Source organism: Natator depressus, chromosome 9, assembly GCF_965152275.1.
Source record: "Natator depressus isolate rNatDep1 chromosome 9, rNatDep2.hap1, whole genome shotgun sequence".
Lineage (NCBI taxonomy): Eukaryota > Metazoa > Chordata > Testudines > Cheloniidae > Natator > Natator depressus.
In genome coordinates, this window is record NC_134242.1 from 100,867,882 (window position 1) to 100,887,959 (window position 20,078).

At 45.8% G+C, this 20,078-nt stretch overlaps 1 protein-coding gene across 1 annotated transcript in view; it reads right to left on the reverse strand.

Moving 5' to 3' along the window:
* The window catches only part of TEX11 (testis expressed 11), a 134,340-nt gene that overhangs the window by 75,449 nt on the left and 38,813 nt on the right, over window positions 1-20,078 (reverse strand). The window contains exons 11-13 of the mRNA XM_074962808.1: window positions 15,920-16,001; window positions 7,271-7,349; window positions 5,500-5,651 (exon numbers count right to left, since the gene is read on the reverse strand). Of these exons, the coding sequence (XP_074818909.1) occupies window positions 5,500-5,651; window positions 7,271-7,349; window positions 15,920-16,001 (313 nt within the window). The remainder of the gene's footprint in view (window positions 1-5,499; window positions 5,652-7,270; window positions 7,350-15,919; window positions 16,002-20,078) is intronic.

A 20,078-nucleotide genomic window follows, 5' to 3' on the forward strand; every position in this document is an offset into this window, starting at 1 on the left:
TTTCCCTGGAACCTAGCCCCCCCCATTTATGTTAATTCTTATGGAGAAATTGGATTCGCTTAACATCGTTTCGCTTAAAGTAGCATTTTTCAGGAACATAACTACAACATTAAGTGAGGAGTTACTGTACTCTGAACTGCATGGGTCATTTAACCACGGAAATAACTTACAAAGACAAAAGCTTTGCATTCAGAGTGCATTTGATGAAAGGATTAAAGACCAACAACTTTCTCAGCTCCAGCATGGCAGCCATGATGGGCCTAATGAGAAAGCTGGAAGAACTCAACGGAGGATTTGATTATACTGGACTTTTGAAAGGAGATCCAGTACAATTGAACTTAAAAGACAATGCTGAACCATACCACGTACAAACACCTCTACCAGACAGACCTTGGAAAAGACTAGCTTAAAAATTACCCGAATTCAGAGGACATCATTACATCGTAGTGAACTATTTTTCCAGGTACATAGAATAAATGAACGTGAAAGAACTTACATTTCACAGCATTATCAAGAAGTTGAAGTGCACTTTTGCTTACTTTGGTATTCCAGAATAACTAATGATGGACAACAGAGCACAATTCACTGCAGCAGAATTTAAGTCATTCCAAACAAAATATGATTTTGATCATATTACTAGCAGCCCACATCACCAAAAGCGAATGGAGAAGCTGAGAGAGCTGTAAAGACAGCCAAGAAAATCCAACAGTAGGAAGAGCCACTCCTTGCTCTTCACAATTACAGATGAACGCCAATAGCAGTTACTAGATACACTCCTACACAACTCCTGATAGGAACACAATTCAGAACTACTATTCCAACTTTGGAAAATAATCATATCTCCAAAGTGACTAGCCACAAAGAGAGTAGCCAAATCAGATAAAAAGGCAAAAAGAACTTATGATCACTTTTCCAACACACAACACTCAGTTAGAGAACTGCCGGGTCTAGAACATGTTGAGCGTCTTCAGGGCCATCCCTGGGGGGGTGAGCCCTGGGGCGGAAGTGACGCAGCCATCACTTCTGGGACCGACCCATCACTTCCGGGACTGACCGCGTCGGCCCGTGGGGCCCCCCAAAGCATGGGGCCCAGAGCAGTCGCCCAATTCGCCGTACCCAAGGGATGGTTCTGACCATGTTCATGTCAAATTGGATGGAGAAAAAGGATGGACAACTCCAGCTGTTGTCAAGAAAAAATAATTCAGCATCCAGATCATTTGTGATCAAGACTACAGTAGAGAGATCAACAGAAACCATCGACATCTACAGTTTGTTCCTCAGAAAGCAAAACCAACAGAGCTGACAGATGAAGAACAAGAAGATGACTTGAGGATTCCAAACCAACCACAGCCAGTCTTTGCCCCTAATGGACAGCCGGATGACTAAGCTGTTATGCTTTCAAATACTGTAATTAGAAACCAGCATAATTCATAGACATGTAACAGACAGATCCATACTGAACTTCAAAGATACCGTGATAGTGTAAATTTTGTAAATGGTAGGAATGTAGAATTTAAAGGGAGATATGTAATGAAATGCTAACCTGTATTATACTAAAAAGAAAAGGAGTACTTGTGGCCCCTTAGAGACTAACCAATTTATTTGAGCATAAGCTTGGATGCATACTGTGGAAACTGCAGAAGACATTATATACACAGAGACCATGAAACAATACCTCCTCCCATCCCACTCTCCTGCTGGTAATAGCTTATCTAAAGTGATCACTCTCCTTACAATGTGTATGATAATCAAGTTGGGCCATTTCCAGCACAAATCCAGGTTCTCCCCCCCCCCCCAAAAAAAAAAAAAACACACACACACACACACAAACTCACTCTGAGAGTGGTCACTTTGGATAAGCTATTACCAGCAGGAGAGTGAGTTTGTGTGTGTGGTTTTTGGAAAAGGGGGGGGGTGGGGGTGAGAAAACCTGGATTTGTGCAGGAAATGGCCCACCTTGATTATCATACACATTGTAAAGAGAGTGGTCACTTTGGATGGGCTATTACCAGCAGGAGAGTGAGTTTGGGGGGGGGGGGGGGGCGGAGGGTGAGAAAACCTGGATTTGTGCTGGAATGGCCCAACTTGATTATCATACACATTGTAAGGAGAGTGATCACTTTAGATAAGCTATTGCCAGCAGGAGAGTGGGGTGGGAGGAGGTATTGTTTCATGGTCTCTGTGTATATAATGTCTTCTGCAGTTTCCACAGTATGCATCCGATGAAGTGAGCTGTAGCTCATGAAAGCTCATGCTCAAATAAATTGGATAGTCTCTAAGGTGCCGCAAGTACTCCTTGTCTTTTTGCGAATACAGACTAACACGGCTGCTACTCTGAAACCTGTATTATACTATTCAGCCACTAGGTGTAACATACTTTATTTATAAAAAAACCAGCCTTCCACACAAACTTCCTCGTGGCCGGACTTTACAAAAACGAGACAAGCCATTTACAACACACACTTTGCTTCTCTACAAAAGAAAAAGGACCCTAAACTATCTAAACTACTACATGCCACAAGGGGCCACAACAGTGGTTCCTTTAACCCACCCAGCAATATTGTTAATCTACCCAGCTATACTCTTAGCCCAGCAGAAGAATCTGTCCTATCTCGGGGCCTCTCCTTCTGCCCCTCCACCCCCACGAACATGATACAGTTCTGTGGTGACCTAGAATCCCATTTTCAACGTCTCCAACTCAAGGAATTTTTCCAACACACCTCTGAACAGCATACTAACCCACAGAGACCTTCCTATCAAGACTACAAAAAGAGGAATTCTGGGTGGACTCCTCCTGGAGGTCGAAACAACAGACTGGACTTCTACATAGAGTTCTTCCGCCAACATGCACGGGCTGAAATTGTGGAAAAGCAGCATCACTTGCCCCATAACCTCAGCCGTGCAAAACACAATGCCATCCACAGCCTCAGAAACAACTCTGACATAATAATAAAAAAGGCTGACAAAGGAGGTGCTGTTGTCATCATGAATAGGTCGGAATATGAACAAGAGGCTGCTCGGCAGCTCTCCAACACCACTTTCTACAAGCCATTACCCTCTGATCCCACTGAGGGTTACCAAAAGAAACTACAGCATTTGCTCAAGAAACTCCCTGAAAAAGCACAAAAACAACTCCGCACAGACACACCCCTGGAAACCCGACCAGGGGTATTATATCTGCTACCCAAGATCCATAAACCTGGAAATCCTGGATGCCCCATCATTTCAGGCATTGGCACCCTGACAGCAGAATTGTCTGGCTATGTAGACTCCCTCCTCAGGCCCTATGCTACCAGCACTCCCAGCTATCTTTGAGACACCACTGACTTCCTGAGGAAACTACAATCCATCGGTGATCTTCCTGAAAACACCATCCTGGCCACTATGGATGCAGAAGCCCTCTACACCAACATTCCACACAAAGATGGACTACAAGCCGTCAGGAACAGCATCCCCGATAATGTCACGGCAAACCTGGTGGCTGAACTTTGTGACTTTGTCCTCACCCATAACTATTTCACATTTGGGGACAATGTATACCTTCAAATCAGCGGCACTGCTATGGGTACCCGCATAGCTCCACAGTATGCCAACATTTTTATGGCTGACTTAGAACAACGCTTCCTCAGCTCTCGTCCCCTAAAGCCCCTACTCTATTTGCGCTACATTGATGACGTCTTCATCATCTGGACCCATGGAAAAGAAGCCCCTGAGGAATTCCACCATGATTTCAACAATTTCCATCCCACCAACAACCTCAGTCTGGACCAGTCCACACAAGAGATCCACTTCCTGGACACTACGGTGCTAATAAGCGATGGTCACATAAACACCACCCTATACCCTATACTGACCGCTATGCCTACCTACATGCCTCCAGCTTTCATCCAGACCACACCACACGATCCATTGTCTACAGCCAAGCTCTACCATACAACCGCATTTGCTCCAACCCATCAGACAGAGACAAACACCTACAAGATCTCTATCAAGCGTTCTTACAACTACAATACCCACCTGCTGAAGTGAAGAAACAGATTGACAGAGCCAGAAGAGTGCCCAGAAGTCACCTACTACAGGACAGGCCCAACAAAGAAAATAACAGAACACCACTAGCCATCACCTTCAGCCCCCAACTAAAACCTCTCCAACGCATCATCAAGGATCTACAACCTATCCTGAAGGACGACCCATCACTCTCACAGATCTTGGGAGACAGGCCAGTCCTTGCTTACAGACAGTCCCCCAACCTGAAGCAAATACTCACCAGCAACCACACACCACACAACAGAAACACTAACCCAGGAACCTATCCTTGCAACAAAGCCCGTTGCCAACTGTGTCCACATATCTATTCAGGGGACACCATCATAGGGCCTAATCACATCAGCCACACTATCAGAGGCTCATTCACCTGCACATCTACCAATGTGATAGATGCCATCATGTGCCAGCAATGTCCCTTTGCCATGTACATTGGCCAAACTGGACAGTCTTTACGTAAAAGAATAAATGGACACAAATCAGACGTCAAGAATTATAACATTTAAAAACCACTTGGAGAACACTTCAATCTCTTTGGTCACTCGATTACAGATCTAAAAGTGGCAATTCTTCAACAAAAAAACTTCAGAAATAGACTCCAACGAGAGACTGCTGAATTGGAATTAATTTTCAAACTGGATACAATTAACTTAGGCTTGAATAAAGACTGGGAGTGGATGTGTCATTACACAAAGTAAAACTATTTCCCCATGTTTATTCCCCCGCCCCTGCACCCCCACCCTCACACTGTTCCTCAGATGTTCTTGTCAACTGCTGGAAATGGCCCACCTTGATTATCACTACAAAAGGCTTTTTCTCCCCTGCTCTCCTGCTGGTAATAGCTCACCTTACCTGATCACTCTCCTTACAGTGTGTATGGTAACACCCACTGTTTCATGTTCTCTGTGTATATAAATCTCCCCACTGTATTTTCCACTGAATGCATCCGATGAAGTGAGCTGTAGCTCACGAAAGCTTATGCTCAAATAAATTTGTTAGTCTCTAAGGTGCCACAAGTCCTCCTTTTCTTTTTGTGGATACAGACTAAGACGGCTGCTACTCTGAAACCATACTTTATTTAACAAAAAGAAAAGGAGTACTTGTGGCACCTTAGAGACTAACAAATTTATTTGAGCATAAGCTTTCATGAGCTACAGCTCACTTCATTGGATGCATTCAGTGAATACCTGGCATAACATTAAAGGATCTTATAGTGAACACATCAGTCTGCACCTCTCTGAGAAGGAAGCTCCAGCAGTCCAAATCTGGTACAGCAGCATGACCTGCTAGTAGTAAATATGCAATTTACCATATACAATACATGACAAAGAGTAAGAAAAAGATATAAAGGAAGGAGGAGGAGAGTAGGGGTTAAGGAGAGAGAAGAGGTAAATCAATTGCTTCAGTCAATTAAGCCCTGTCATCAGCAATCGACAACAGAAGTTGGACACTGACCTGTAATGATGTCTTCAATTTTTTGCTTGGCTAGAGGCTCCTTCATCCTCTGTAACAGAAACTCGATGTGGAGTAAGATGATTTTTCCAAGGTCAGGTGACGACGCAAACCGCCCAGAGATGGACTTCAGAAAATCAAAACCAACCAATTCCCTATTCACAGAGATGCATTTTTAAGGGAGTTGTGCAGAAGGAGCTGTTGACTTCCCATTCTGGGGCCCAATATATACATCCCATAAAATATGTTTTTCACTTAGATTGCTTTTCACAAAAAAGAATCTAGATGGTTTAACCCAGTGATTCTCCAGCTTTTTCATTCTGAGGACCAGGTCATAGCAGAAAGATGCTCCACCGCTTCTATGAGCCACCCTCAATTCCTGACTCTCAAAGGCTCTGTGGATCCCTTGTGGTCAACAGAGCAGACTGGGAACTAGTGCCCTAACCAGTAATTGCTCATTTGGCTCCAGGACACCCCTGTAACATGTCAGTCCATAAACATCTACATTTAAGAAACATTCAAAGTCTGGTTAACCCTGCCAAAAGGAAATAAATCCAGTATTAAGGCTAAAATTCTAACCTCGATAGCCTATGTGATTCCAAGATATGTATCCTGCATAAACACAGAGGGAGAAACAGAGGACAGCAGTGTGGAAATGGGAATTCCCTGCTCATAGACATATTGCTTATAACCTAACCTTTTTATGGGTTTGTTTCCAGAACTGCAGGCCCCAAGAATAGTATTTCAAGAGCTTAAGTCCTTGATTAAGACAGTCTGGAAATGTATTATCACATAGGGGACAAGAGTTTGGCACTATGCTCAATCCTTTGCTGGCAGGTCATAGAAGCACTATGGGATAACATGTTCAAACCCTGCAGAAGGGAGCCCTTTGCAACACCCTCAAGAGAACTATATCTGTGGTCACAGTGTCCATGGAGTAAATGGGAGAATCCTGGAGGAGATTCCCTCAAAATAGCTTTTGCTGGTCCATCGTAGCTTTCCTGCTGGCTGCCAGAAATCTCCCTTTGCTCTTTTTCTGACATTCTCTTATCTAATTGTTGAAAGATAGGCCAAATAAATGCTAACAAAACTTCATAACTGGGGCCCAAGAAAATATAATCTCCTTCCTCAGAGCCTCAAGCACACTACATCGGTGCCTGAACTCACATGCCAGAGAAACAATTGGCACAAGTTGCTCTGAACCAACTTCTCACACTTCAGTGCACCGTAGTACTGCCAAACTACCTGAACTTGGATGAACTGACAACAGGAATTTGTAATGGAAATTTAAAACAGTCCTTGAACTACAGCATCTCTCCAGATAAAAGGGTATAGCTAAAAATATAGCACCCCTGATTCAACATTCACCCTGAGCTGTGCTTGGACAGAGTGGAGGAAGCAGCTCCACAAGTCAGGGCTGCCAAGCCAAGGCACAAATTAAGGCTGCACAGGGACAACTAGGGTGACCAGATGTCCTGATTTTATAGGGACAGTCCCAATATTCGGGGCTTTTTCATATATAGGTACCTATTACCCCCCACACCCTGACCCGATTTTTCACACTTGCTATCTAGTCACCCTAGGGACCTACTTATGCCAGTGTAGGATAAGGTGTAGCAACTCTCTCTTCCATCCCAACTCACACTGTATCATGCCCCTGACACACTATTTCTACAACTTAGCTCTCCTGTTGTTGGGTATCACTACGTAAGAATACTGGGAAGCCCAGGCAATGTATGTTCTCCCTCAAGTAGTGGATGCTGAAGTTCTGTACCTCTCATGTTCCAGAAGCAGCTTAGCAGTGTTCAAACAGAAATCTAGTGACACTTCATGATGCAGAAGTTCAGCAGCAGCTAGAGAGAAGAAACAGTGGGGATTACTGAGTCACTGAGGAAATGTATCTGCTCGCTGTAAAGATGTGGACTGTCCCTATGCTCCCCCTTGCAGCCTCGTATGGTGTTGTGGGTATGCTCCACTTTAATTTCCCCCAATTGGGACAGCATTAGGTTTGTTTTAACAGCCTGGGGCAAGGAGAAGCCAGCATACATGAACAAAAAAGCATGTCTCCTTTTCATAAGGTTTCAGGACAACAATTACAATAAACCGTTCCTAAGATCCTCATCTAAGGACCGCAGATCAGAGCTCCCATACTTAAGTCCACAAAACAAAGTATTTGAGTCTATCTTAACCAGTCTCCTAGAGTCTCAGATTAAAAAAACACCAGCCACTGCAGCCTGCCTAGCTTCTATTCTCCTCTTCTCTGCTTAACTTCCTATTCCTGTCTAAATAGCCCAGTCTTAGTGCAAGGCAGGACCTCCTTGATTACACTCCAGGCTGTCCCAGCCTGTCCCATAAAGTATATACCTTCACACTCACTGTCAAGTCTTTTGTCTTCTTAGGAAAAAAATCATAATTCTAAAACTAGGCAACAGTTAAACATGTTCTTCGTATTTTCATTTTCTTTTCATGTTTTCAAAATGAATTTGAGGCTAGTGAAAGGTGCCAAGTTGACAGCTCTGGAGACTCAAGTCATCTGTCTCTCATAAGAACACAAACAGAAAGGACAACAACAATGCAAGCTTCCTCCTCAAGCTGTCCCTTCACAATGTGCCTCCCACCTGGCCTGGAGGGACCATCTCAATGACTGTGGGGAGTTCAGTCTCCGTGGACTCTCAGTTAAGACTGCAACAAAAGAGCAAGTTAGCATGATGGTGAGTTTTGGACACCTGTCCCTAGAAACTGGATTGAAATTCCTCAACAGCCATCTGAAGGTGAGTTTCAATCTGACAGAATTCAAACCAGTTACCTGGAGACCAAAATTTATTTCTGGAAGTGCCCACTGTGTACTTGGTGCTTTCCAGAGAAGACAGCACAGTGCCTGCCCTGAACAGCTCACCATCTATGAACAGAAAGTTCTTCCTGAGCCACCAAGTTCTCTGAATTCAAATCCCTCCTGAAGACACACTTCTGCTGTGATACCAACAGAGAAACCAGTTGACTTATACTGTGTTGACAAGTCTGAGGAGCAAGTAAGAATAGTTTATATATCCTATATGAAACAAACAAACCTGTGTTAACACAAGAAGTTACTCACCCTGTGTGGTAACAATGGTTCTTCAATATGTGTGTCCCTATGGGTGCTCCACTGCAGGTGTGTCTGCATCCCTGAGCTGCTGATTGGAGAACATCAGTAGCAGTGTCTGTTGAGCCCACACACGCACTGTCTCTCCTTGTGCTGTGCTATGAGGCTAGCCAGTGCACGCGGGCTAACCATCCTCAGTTCCTTCTCTACTGCAGAGTCATAGTGAGAACTCCAAAGTAGATGGGAGGAGGGAGGGTAGTGGAGAACATCTTGAAGAACCATCGTTACTGAACAGGGTGAGTAACTTCTTCGAGTTGTGTCCCTACGGCTGTTCCCGTGGAGGGCTGGGACTTCGGAGTCGGACTGGTCACAGAAGAAAGAACAGTGGAGCCAAATATGGCATCAGAGGCAGAGTCCTCAGTGATCGCATAACGTTCTGTGAAGGTACAGACCAAAGCCCAAGTCGCCACTCTCCAGATCTCCAAGATGGAAACATGCTTTAAGAAGGCAACAGATGAAGAGACCGATCTTGTGGAGTGTGTATGGATCGAGTCCAGAGGGGTCATGTAATGAATCTGGTAGCACTCTCTAACACAATTTGAGACCCACTTAGAAAGTTATTGGGCTGATATCGCTGACCTGTCTGCCATAGAGAGAAACAATCTAGGGGATTACCTGAAAGCTTTTGTTCTATCGAGGTAGAATGCAAGGGCTCTCCTAATGTCCACGGTATGTAGTATGGCCTCCCTATTTTCCCAGTGAGGCTTGGAGTAGAGGGTGGGAAGGTGAATAGACTGGTTCATGTGGAAAGAGGAGGTCACTTTAGGGAGGAACTTCAGATGTGGCCTAAGCGTGACCTTCTCCAGGAAGAATACCATGTACGGAGGATGTGTCATTAAAGCTGCTATCTCCCCTATTCTTCTAGCCAAGGTAATTGCGACTAGAAAGACCGTTTTCATGGACAGATGAGTTAGCGAACAGGTGGCCATGGGTTCAAACGGGGGCCTAGTCAGCCCTTTTATACTAGATTTAGATCCCAAGAGGGGAAGGGAAGTCTAGACTGAGGGAAGAGGTTTGTTATTCCTTTCAGGAACCTTTTTATGGTTAGTTGCAAAATTACTGAGTACCCCTCTATGGAATGGTGAAATATTGTAATCAGCGAGGTGGACTCTGAGAGAGTTCAGGGATAGTCCTGATCTTTTAAGGGTCAGGGCATATTTCAGAATATGTGGAAGAGTTGCCAACTCTAGACAGAGTTGCTGGGACATGCACCAAATCTGGAACCTGGACCACTTCTGCAGGTAAGTGCATTGTGTGAAGAACTTTCTACTGTGTAGTAGGAGCTCTTGTGCTTCCTTTGGGCATGAGCTTTCTAGGAGTTGGAACCACATAGGATCCATGCTTTGAGTCAGAGGATCCCCAAGTTGGGATGCATGGTGTGCCCCTTGTCCTATATGAGGAGGTGTGGGATGGTCAGAAGGGAGATCGGCGGGCACATCACAAGCTGCATTTGGTAAGGGTACCAGGTCTGTCTCATCCAGGTAGGGGTGATCAGAATCACGTGAGGCCCATCCTCTTTATCTTGAGCAGGACCTTCAGCAGAAGAGGAAACAGAGGGAAGGTGTTGTCAAGGTTCCTCCCTCACTCTGAACTCTAGGGTACAGATGTGGGGACCTGCATGAAAACCTCCTAAGCTTACTTTTACCAGCTTAGGTTAAAACTTCCCCAAGGTACAAATTAATTTTATCCTTTGTCCTTGGAATATCCACTGCCACCACCAAACTCTAACTGGGTTTACTGGGAAACGTAGTTTGGACACGTCTGTCCCCCCAAAATCCTCCCAACCCTTGCACCCCACTTCCTGGGAAAGGTTTGGTAAAAATCCTCACCAATTTGCATAGGTGACCACAGACCCAAACCCTTGGATCTGAGAACAATGAAAAAGCATTCAGTTTTCTTACAAGAAGACTTTTAATAGAAATAGAAGTAAATAGAAGTAAAGGAATCACCTCTGTAAAATCAGGATGGTAGATACCTTACAGGGTAATTAGATTCAAAACATAGATAATCCCTCTAGGCAAAACCTTAAGTTACAAAAAAGACACACAGACAGAAATAGTCATTCTATTCAGCACAGTTCTTTTCCCAGCCATTTAAAGAAATCATAATCTAACACATACCTAGCTAGATTACTTACTAAAAGTTCTAAGACTCCATTCCTGTTCTATCCCCGGCAAAAGCAGCGTACCGACAGACAAAGACCCTTTGTTTCTCTCCCTCCTCCCAGCTTTAGAAAGTATCTTGTCTCCTCATTGGTCATTTTGGTCAGGTGCCAGCGAGGTTACCTTTAGCTTCTTAACCCTTTACAAGTGAGAGGATTTTTCCTCTGGCCAGGAGGGATTTTAAAGGGGTTTACCCTTCCCTTTATATTTATGACAGGTGTAAAGAAGGTCTTTGTCCCATGGAAGGAGGAGAGCATTGCCTAGAGATCGTTGTCCAATCACCACCCTGGAACAGTATCGGGGACACTTCTTGTTCTGGTAAGTGGCGAACAGATCTGTGGACAGTGTTCCCCGCCGTGTGAACAAGCCCTGAAGTACTGATGGGTGCATCTCCCACTCGTGGTCATGCAGGAATGTGCAACTGACTTTGTATGCTATCGTGCCTGGGAGGTAAGCCGTGGACCAGGTGAAACTGTGAGAGATGCACCAATTCCATAGTTTCATCGCCTCTGCGAATAGAGAGGGTGATCAGGCTCCTCCTTGGAGATTGATGTAATACATGCAGGCTATGTTGTCAGTCAGGACCTTTATATGTGAGCCTGCTATCAGCAGAGGAAATTGGTGCAGGCATTCCTGACCGTTCTAAGTTCGAGGAGATTGATATGAAGGGAGATCTCTGCCAGCAACCATCTGCCTTGCGCTGTGAGACTGTTTAAATGTACGCCTTATCCTAGGAGGGATGCGTCCATGGTAAGGAGTGACAAAGGTGGCCCCTGTAGGGAGAGGATCCCTTTGCATACATTGGTTGGGTCTTTTCACCAGTCCAGGGAGTTTTTGACCCTGGTGGGTAGTGACAGAGTTTGGCCAGACTGTGCCTGTTCAGTGTGTAAACCAAGATGAACCACAGCTGTAGGCATCACATGTGAAGTCTGGCATGAGGAATAACCGCCATGCTGGCAGCGCATATGCCCCAGAAGCTGGAGGAAGATTCTGGCTGGCACTTGAGGGCTGTATTGAGTCATCTCTATAAGAGATACCAGGGAGTGAAATCTGTCCTGAGGTAGGAAGGCTTTGGCTTGTAGTGCATCTAGGTCGGCCCCTCTAAATTCCAGGCATTGCACTGGCGTAAGGGTTGACTTCTGCGAGTTGATCTGTACTCCCAGTTCCATGAACAAGGTTATTGTCTCTTCAGCGGCTCGACGAGCCTTCTGAAGCAACCAGACGCTGAGGAGACAATCCTCTAGGTAAGAGTAGATCATCATCCCTTGCGATCTTAAATGGGTGACCACTACGGAGAACTTTGGAAAATACTCTCGGGGCCAATGAAAGTCCGAAGGGAAGGACTCTGTATTGGTAATGGTTGTTTCCCAGAGTGAACCTGAGGGAACGTCTGTGAGCCAGTAGTATTGAGATGTAAAAATAGGCATCTTGTGAGTTGAAGGCCGAAAACCAGGCTCCCTGTTCCAGTCACAGAATGATCGTCAATGGTGTGACCATCTTGAATATCTGAGTTTTGACAAACTTATTGAGAGTTCTTAGGTCCAGGACGGGTCTCAATACCCAAAAGGAAGGGAGGCTGAAGAAGTACAGAGTGGAGAACCCCTAGCCTCGTAGATGTTGAGGTACTGGTTCTATGGCTCCTAACTGCAGGAGGCAGTCTATCTCCTGCCATGGTAGACTCCCGTGGGAAGGGTCCCTGAAGCGGGACAGGGAAGAGTGTTGTGGAGGAGATAGGAGGTGAAATAGATGGAATAGCCAGATCTGACAATCTTTAGGACTCATCTGTCCAATGTTATGCGCTCCCAGGCTCTGTGGAATGCTGCCAAACAGTGGCCAAATAGGTGTGTGGTCAAAGGTGATAGTGAGGGCAACGTTCCCTCTAATTTTTGACAGGCCGTGTGTGCAAAAAATTTCTTCTGTGCAAATTTTTGACAGGCCATGTGCGCAAAAAATTTCTTCTGTGCAAACTGTTGTGCTTCTGTGCAAATTTTTGTACACGTGGTGTTTCACTGTGTGCATGGGGTTTAGGATCTGTGTGAGCACGTGCACAGCTTAGAGGGAACAGTGATGAGGAGTGGTCTCATGGCACCTCAACCTCCCCGTCAAAAGTGGTGTTTAAGGGCGGGCAGTTAGGTCAAGGACTGGAAGCCTGAGGGCTTCCACTTCGAGAATCTCCTCTTCTTCCTCTGAGGCTCAGAGTGCTGCTGCACTGGGAACACTGCTGAATACTGTCTGTGTTGGTATTGTGAGCTGAATCGTCTCTTTTGCCCCAGTGTATAAATTCCCAGTGATCTGAGAGTGGCCCTGGAACCCTTCAGGGAGTGGAGGGAGGCATTGGTCTTCTTGGCAAAGAGTTTCATCCCTTCAAAGGGGAGGTCTTCCACCATTGTCTGCACCTCCTTCGGGAAACCCAAGAGGTGAAGCCATGACACGCACCTCATCACCACTGCAGTGGAGACAGTCCTGGCAGCCATGTCGGCAGCGTTGAGAGTCGACTGTTGAGTTGTTTTTGCCACCAGTTGGCCTTCCTGGATGACAGCCTTGAAGGAATCCTAGGAGCTCTCTGGCACTTTATCAATAAAGTCCTGTAATTTGTGTAATCATTATTTGCCAGAAGTGCCTGGTAGTTTGCAATTCGGAACCGAAAGGTGGCTGAGGAGTACATTTTACTACCAAAGAGATCAAGACGTGACCAACCTCTGTCGTAGGGCATTGTTCTAAAGTGGTGCTGACAGCCACGAGAATTCACAGCATCTACCATGATGGAATTGGGTGGTGGGTGGGCAAATAGGAACTCTGATTCCTTTGTGAGGACACAGTATTTTTTGTCCACTTGCTTGCAAGTCGGGACCATCGAGGCCTGGGGTTCCCACAGTGCCTTAGCAGGGTCTAGGATGGCCTCATAATTGGGAGGATGACTTTGGAGGTGGATGAGACTTGGAGGATATCAATAAGTTGGTGGTGCGTATCCTCAACTTCCTCCAATGGTATATGAAGGGTGTCAGTCACTCTCTTTGTCAGCTCCTGGAATAGGTGAAAATCGTCTGCTATGGGGGGTTGTGATGGCATGACCGCCTCGTCTAGTGAAGAGGAGGATATGGCATTGGGTGCGATCTCCTCCTCAGCATCCATCTCCAGCTCCACAACCTCTAAGGGTACTGAGGCTCACGATTCTATAGCTGAGGGAGCCTGTCTGTGAGGTTCTCTGATGACACGTGGTGTCCTGGAGGAAGGCTGGCGATGAGCTGTCCAGCGGTCCCTGTAGGGCCACTGTGGTGGCATAGGGCCTGGTGGAGGTGCCCATGGGTGACCATACCAGGATGTCAGCAGTGCCATCTGGTGGTACATTCCTGGACTCTGTTGGTATTGGGTCCCATATGGAGCCTTGGAGGAGTACTCAGAAGCCCATCTGATTTACTGTCAGATCCTTTGCTTGACCATGGAGGTGCGTACCAGGATTGTAGGGAAATACCTCTTGAGTGACCATGGCTCAGTGCCATCATCTCAGTACCGAGGGGCGGCGAGTTCTGAACTTCCAATATAACCAGGTCCTCGGTCTGCTGGAGTTCTGTTGGCACCGAGCATCCCAGCATCGGTGGCGGTGCCAGAGGGGATGGAGACCTTGCCCGTGCCGATCTGTCTGGTGCCAGCTGGGTCAGTGCCACTGGTGGTACCAATGACGGTTCACATTCTGGGAGCAGTTTAGGGCATTTTCCCTTATCCTTCCGTACCAGAGACTCGGTGCCCATGACCAAAGGTTCCGTGGGCCTATCAGCGGCTCTGGGTGCCGACGGTCGCCATGAGGTATGGGTGCCTGATGACCTCAGTGCCTGCAGTGCCAAGGATACTGAGCAAGATGGTGATAAGTTTCAGTTATCCCTGGGCTCGCTGAAGAGACTTCCCACTCTCTTTTTTAGCTTTTGAGAGGAGTTCCCAGACCGCTTTCTCTACCCACTATCCTTTGAAGTCGAAGGCTGGGAGGAAGACTCACGCCTGACTTGGGGCTGTGGTCGGAGATCCTCCTCCATGAAGATGATCTTCTGGTGAAGCTCTCGGTCTTTGCGGGATTTCAGTCGAAGTTGTTGGCAGAGGGAACACTTTTGTTGAATGTGGCCCCCGCCAAGGCAGCGAATGTATTGTGAGTGCTTGTCCGTGACTGGGATTGCCTTGCTCAAGTATGACACTTCTTGAAGCCCCGAGAGCCAAGCATACCCTTGTCCAGCGGGGTCCCCCATTCCCACCAGGGACGCTGGAAAAACAAAGTCCTTTTTCTTTTCTTTTTTCTTCTTTTCTTCTGGCAGGGCCAAAATAAAGATAAGGGAAGGCTAAAGAACTTTTAGAAGCTAAAAATTAACAACTGAAAGAAGAGTTAAGGATCTGCTAATGGACAGTTAATGGCTCCATCTCTAGCTGGGGCGGTAGAGAAAGAACTGAGGACGGTTAGCCCAAGCGCACTGACTAGCCTCCTGGCACAGCATGAGGAGAGGTACCACATGTGTGAGCCCAACAGACACTGCTACCGAAGTTCACCAATCAGCAGCACAGGGACACAGCTACAGTGGAGTACTCATAGGGACACTACTCGAAGGAGAACTTTATTTTATCAACACATGGCCAATCACTATCTTGATCACTCTACTTATACTCAGCCAGACTCTGCATCCTTACTCATGTGAAGTAGTATCTTACCCCACAAGCAGAGGAGTAACTGTGCTGGCCTTCTGCACAGAATTTAATTTCACCCTGAGTGAATACAGCCCAAAGTCTAAAACCACCAACATTTTTACACAGCTGTCTTTTCACTACCTTAGTACTAACAAGTCCTCTCCCAGCAAATGAATGTAACTCACTCAGCAGCAAAAGAAACTTTTTCCTTTTACTCAAAGTTACACCAGGCCCTCAATAGCATTTGTATTCCCAAGGATTGCTATAATAATTTTAGACAGATTTCCACACCACATACATCCCAAAACCAGGCTGTGACATTTAGCAAATAAGTCCCCTTCTACAATAGATGAGAGATTAATTTCAACTCTCTCCCACATCATTCATTCTTACTTCTTGGGCCTGGAATACAATGACATTATTCTGAACCACATTACATAAGGAGCTGTGATACCTGTCCTGACGTCTTCATCAGATGCTCCACTTTTCAGAAGGATTTTAATTTTCAAGAAAAACCCAGCTGGATGCATATTCTCCTGCATATTGAAAAACAATGACATTATATGAACAGCCAGATTCTTTTTTGAAACTCAGAAAACAATTTCAGCTGAATCCTATCAAGAGTCCAGCACATTCACAAACATGAAAGAATGTCAGGAAATTCTAGCCAGGACAGGCTTTTCCCCCAACAACATAGGGCTTGTCTACACTGGCACTTTACAGCACTGCAACTTTCTCGCTCAGGGGTGTGAAAAAACACACCCCTGAGCACTGCAAGTTTCAGCACTGTGAAGTGCCAGTGCAGACAGTGCACCAGTGCTGGGAGCTATTCCCCTCCTGGAGGTGGTTTTCTTAGACTTTCTGTAGTCGTTATGCTGAGACTACATAAGCCACGTTAAAGCGCTGCACGTTGCCAGTGAAGACATGCCCACAGTCTCCACAGTAGTCTCCAATCTAGTTTTAAATGTCCCAAGCAATGGCTATGTAACTGGCAATCTTTCCTTCTGGGAGGAGATGCAAATTTCTGACACACTCAGTGTCTACATTTTCATTTTTCTTTCTTAATTTTTATGTTGCCAAGAGGTTCTGAGTAGGTCTCAAGAGTGAAATGCAGTAACCTGATCTTGCTGGATCCATCTATAGACATTTCAGAATAAAGGCTGAGAGTGTTCTGAATGTTTACATTCTGGCAGAATTCGTTTCTCCCCTACAAGGGCTTGAATTGACTGGATTAATGTAGAATTAATAACAAGTAGGATTCCAGGCACTTTAGGAGACTGTGCACTTCAGTGTTTAGAAACTACTGTGGTGGCAGCAAAATAAAAACCTGAATAGACTAATACTTCAAATGCTTATGGGTTTGCATGCCATGAACTCTTTCCCACACTTGATTATCAACAGAAAGTGCACCTGAGAAAAACGTAACTAACCTATTGTGTAATTGTTCTTCAAGACATGTTTCACGTATCCATTCCACTCTTGGTGTCTGCACGTCCACCACATTGTCACTGGAAACTTTTTCCCGCAGTAGTACCCATTGGGCAGCTAGGGCTCCCCCACTGGTGCGCGCCACTGCATGCACGTATGAAAAGCAGAGTTCTCTCTAGCCTCTTTCACTTCCTTCTTACCATAACTCCGATGGAGAAGCATAGGAAGGCATGTCATAGAAGGGATATGTGCAACAAATCTCAAAGAACTAACACAAAACAGGTTAGTAACCATTTTTTCTTATTCGATTGCACATGTGCATTCCACTCTTAATGACTCACAAGCCAGAGAATAGGAGGTGGAATCAGAGTCTATTTCAATAAAGGTTGGAGAACAACTCAACCCACTCTAGCATTATCTCTGCCATCTTGAGCCACAGCATAGTGGGAGGCAAACGTGTAGACTGAGGACCAGGTTGTTTTTGGTTTACAAATGTCTGCAATTAGAACTTGTTCCAGAAAGACCACCAAGGTTGATTTTGACCTTGTTAAATGAGCTGTGACTGACAGGCAGAGCAATATTAGTCAAATCATAACATGTGTATACAAGATGCAATCCAGGAAGAAATTCTCTGGGTCAATGACTGCCCTCTTAATCTGTCAGTCACTGCTATGAACAGCTGGGAAAATTTCCAAACATGTCTGGTTCTATCTGGGTAAAATGCCAAGTCCCTTCTGACATCCAAGATGGGCTCCCCGTCCCAGGGCTGAAGCATCTGCCACTTTAAAGAGAATTGGTTGTGAATGGGCAAATGGAATGCCTACACATACATTGGCTGGATCTGTCCACCAACCTAGGGAGGTGATGACATGAGAGGACATTCTTACCACAAAGTCCAATTGAGGGCGGCTTGGCAAGTAAACTGATGCCAGCCAGACCTGCAGAGTTCTGAGTCACAGTCTGGTCTATTGAACCACATAGGTGCAAGAGGCCATGTGAGCCAGAAGAGCCATGTGAAGCAGAAGACTTAAACTGTTTCATGCCATGATCGGGTGAACCTTCAAACCTATGACACTTGAACAAACTGCCTGAAACCCGGAGTCCAGAAAAAAGGCCCTCAAATTCTTTTTTGGCCTTCCTAATTGTATATTTACACTTCATTTGCCAGTGTTTATTCTCCTTTCCATTTTCCTCACTAGAATTTAACTTCCATTTTTTAAAGGATGCCTTTTTGCCTCTCACTGTTTCATTTACTTTGTTGTTTAGCCACTTTTGTTGTTTAACTCATACAACATTGTGCAAAATTCTGTGAAGTATATGCAATAAAACTAAACCCAGCACATTTTATGATGATGTCTATTTGCAGTGTTTATCTGTGTGATTTTAATAACAAAGCAAAAAGAATTATAAGTTCCCTTAATATTATAACACATGGGAAAAGTGGAAACAGTTCCCTCCAGTCCTCGCTGGATTGCTGTGCATTTCAGAATCTAGTACAAAATTTCCCTCCTAGTCTTCGACACCTTCCATGTACTTCTCAGGAGAGGAAGGATGATATAGTGGTTAGACAATAGTGTAAGGGCATGGCTACACTTGCAGATGTAGAGCGCTTTGAGTTAAACCAGCCTTCGGAGAGGGCAGCAGGGAAAGTGCTGCAGTCTGTCCACACTGACAGCTGCAAGCGCACTGGTGTGGCCACATTTGCAGCACTTGCAGCGGCACTGGGAGCAGTGCATTATGGGCAGCTATCCCACAGAGCACCTCTTCCCATTCTGGCGCTGTAGCTTGTGGGAAGGTGGGGCGCGGGGCATCCTGGGTCCTGTCCCAATGTGCAGGGCCGTTAATCGCATCCTGCTCAGAAGAACTGTGACTCTGGGTAATGTGCATGACACTGTGGCTGGCTTTGCACAAATGGGTTTCCCTAACTGCGGAGGGGCGATAGATGGCATACATATTCCAATACTGGCACCAGCCCACCTAGCCTCTGAGTACATTAATCAGAAGGGGTATTTCTCTATGGTTCTCCAGGCGCTTGTGGATCACTGTGGGCGTTTCATTGACATTAACACAGGCTGGCCCGGAAAGGTGCATGACTCACACATCTTTCGGAACACTGGCCTGTTCAGGAAGCTGCAAGCCGGGATGTTTTTCCCAGACCAGAAGATCACCGTAGGGGAAGTCGAAATGCTGACTGTGATTCTTGGAGACCCCGCTTACCCTTTAATGCCGTGGCTCATGAAACCCTACACAGGGAACCTTGACAGCAGCCAGCCGCAGTTCAACAACAGGTTGAGCTGGTGCAGAATGACTGTGGAGTGTGCTTTTGGCCGTTTAAAAGGCCACTGGCACTCTCTGTATGGGCAGCTGGACCTGGCCGATGACAACATCCCTACAGTTATATCCACGTGCTTTACTCTCCATAACATTTGTGAAGGGAAGGGTGAAAGATTCACTCAGGCATGGAACTCAGAGGTTCAACACCTGGAGGCTAAATTTGAACAGCCAGAGAGCAGGGTTATTAGAGGGGCCCAGTGCAGGCCTGCAAGGATTAGGGATGCCTTGAGGGAGCAATTTGAGGCTGAAAGCCACCAGTAATGTTTGGTGCCTTGCACAGGAGTGAAGTGCAGTGGTTCCAATTTAGTAGGAATCTGTGTTTGCAGTGCCTTTTGCTTTCCTGGGCTAAGGTATCATTTACTTTATGCAATAATAAAGAATGTTTTCAAAGCCAAAAAATCCATTTATTGAAAAGAAAATTCATTTATTGAAAAGAAACACAACCGCTTGGGAAAAATAAAGGGCAAGGAGGTGGGGTGGTGAACAGTACAATCACACATTTGCGTATGTCCTGTTATCATACTCAGCCTTCCTGTCTGGAGTGCTGTGCAATGAGTGCTGCACTTCAGGATGGCTATACTGCATGGTGATGGGGGTTGAGTGCAGTGGGTAAGGGTTGTAGTTTGCAGGGTTGGGTGGTGAAGCTACAGGTGTTGGAAGCAGCTGGTGGCAATAAGAAACCAGATGTTGGGGAAAGCAGGTTGGCGGTGACATGGGGGAACAAGGGAAAGAGTTTTGGGACAAGGGCTGCAGCAGAGGGGCAGGCGCGGATCTGCTCTGTCTGCAGTGCTATGAGCACCTGCATCGAGTCCGCTTTGCGCTCCATGATGCTTATCAGCCGATCCGTGCTT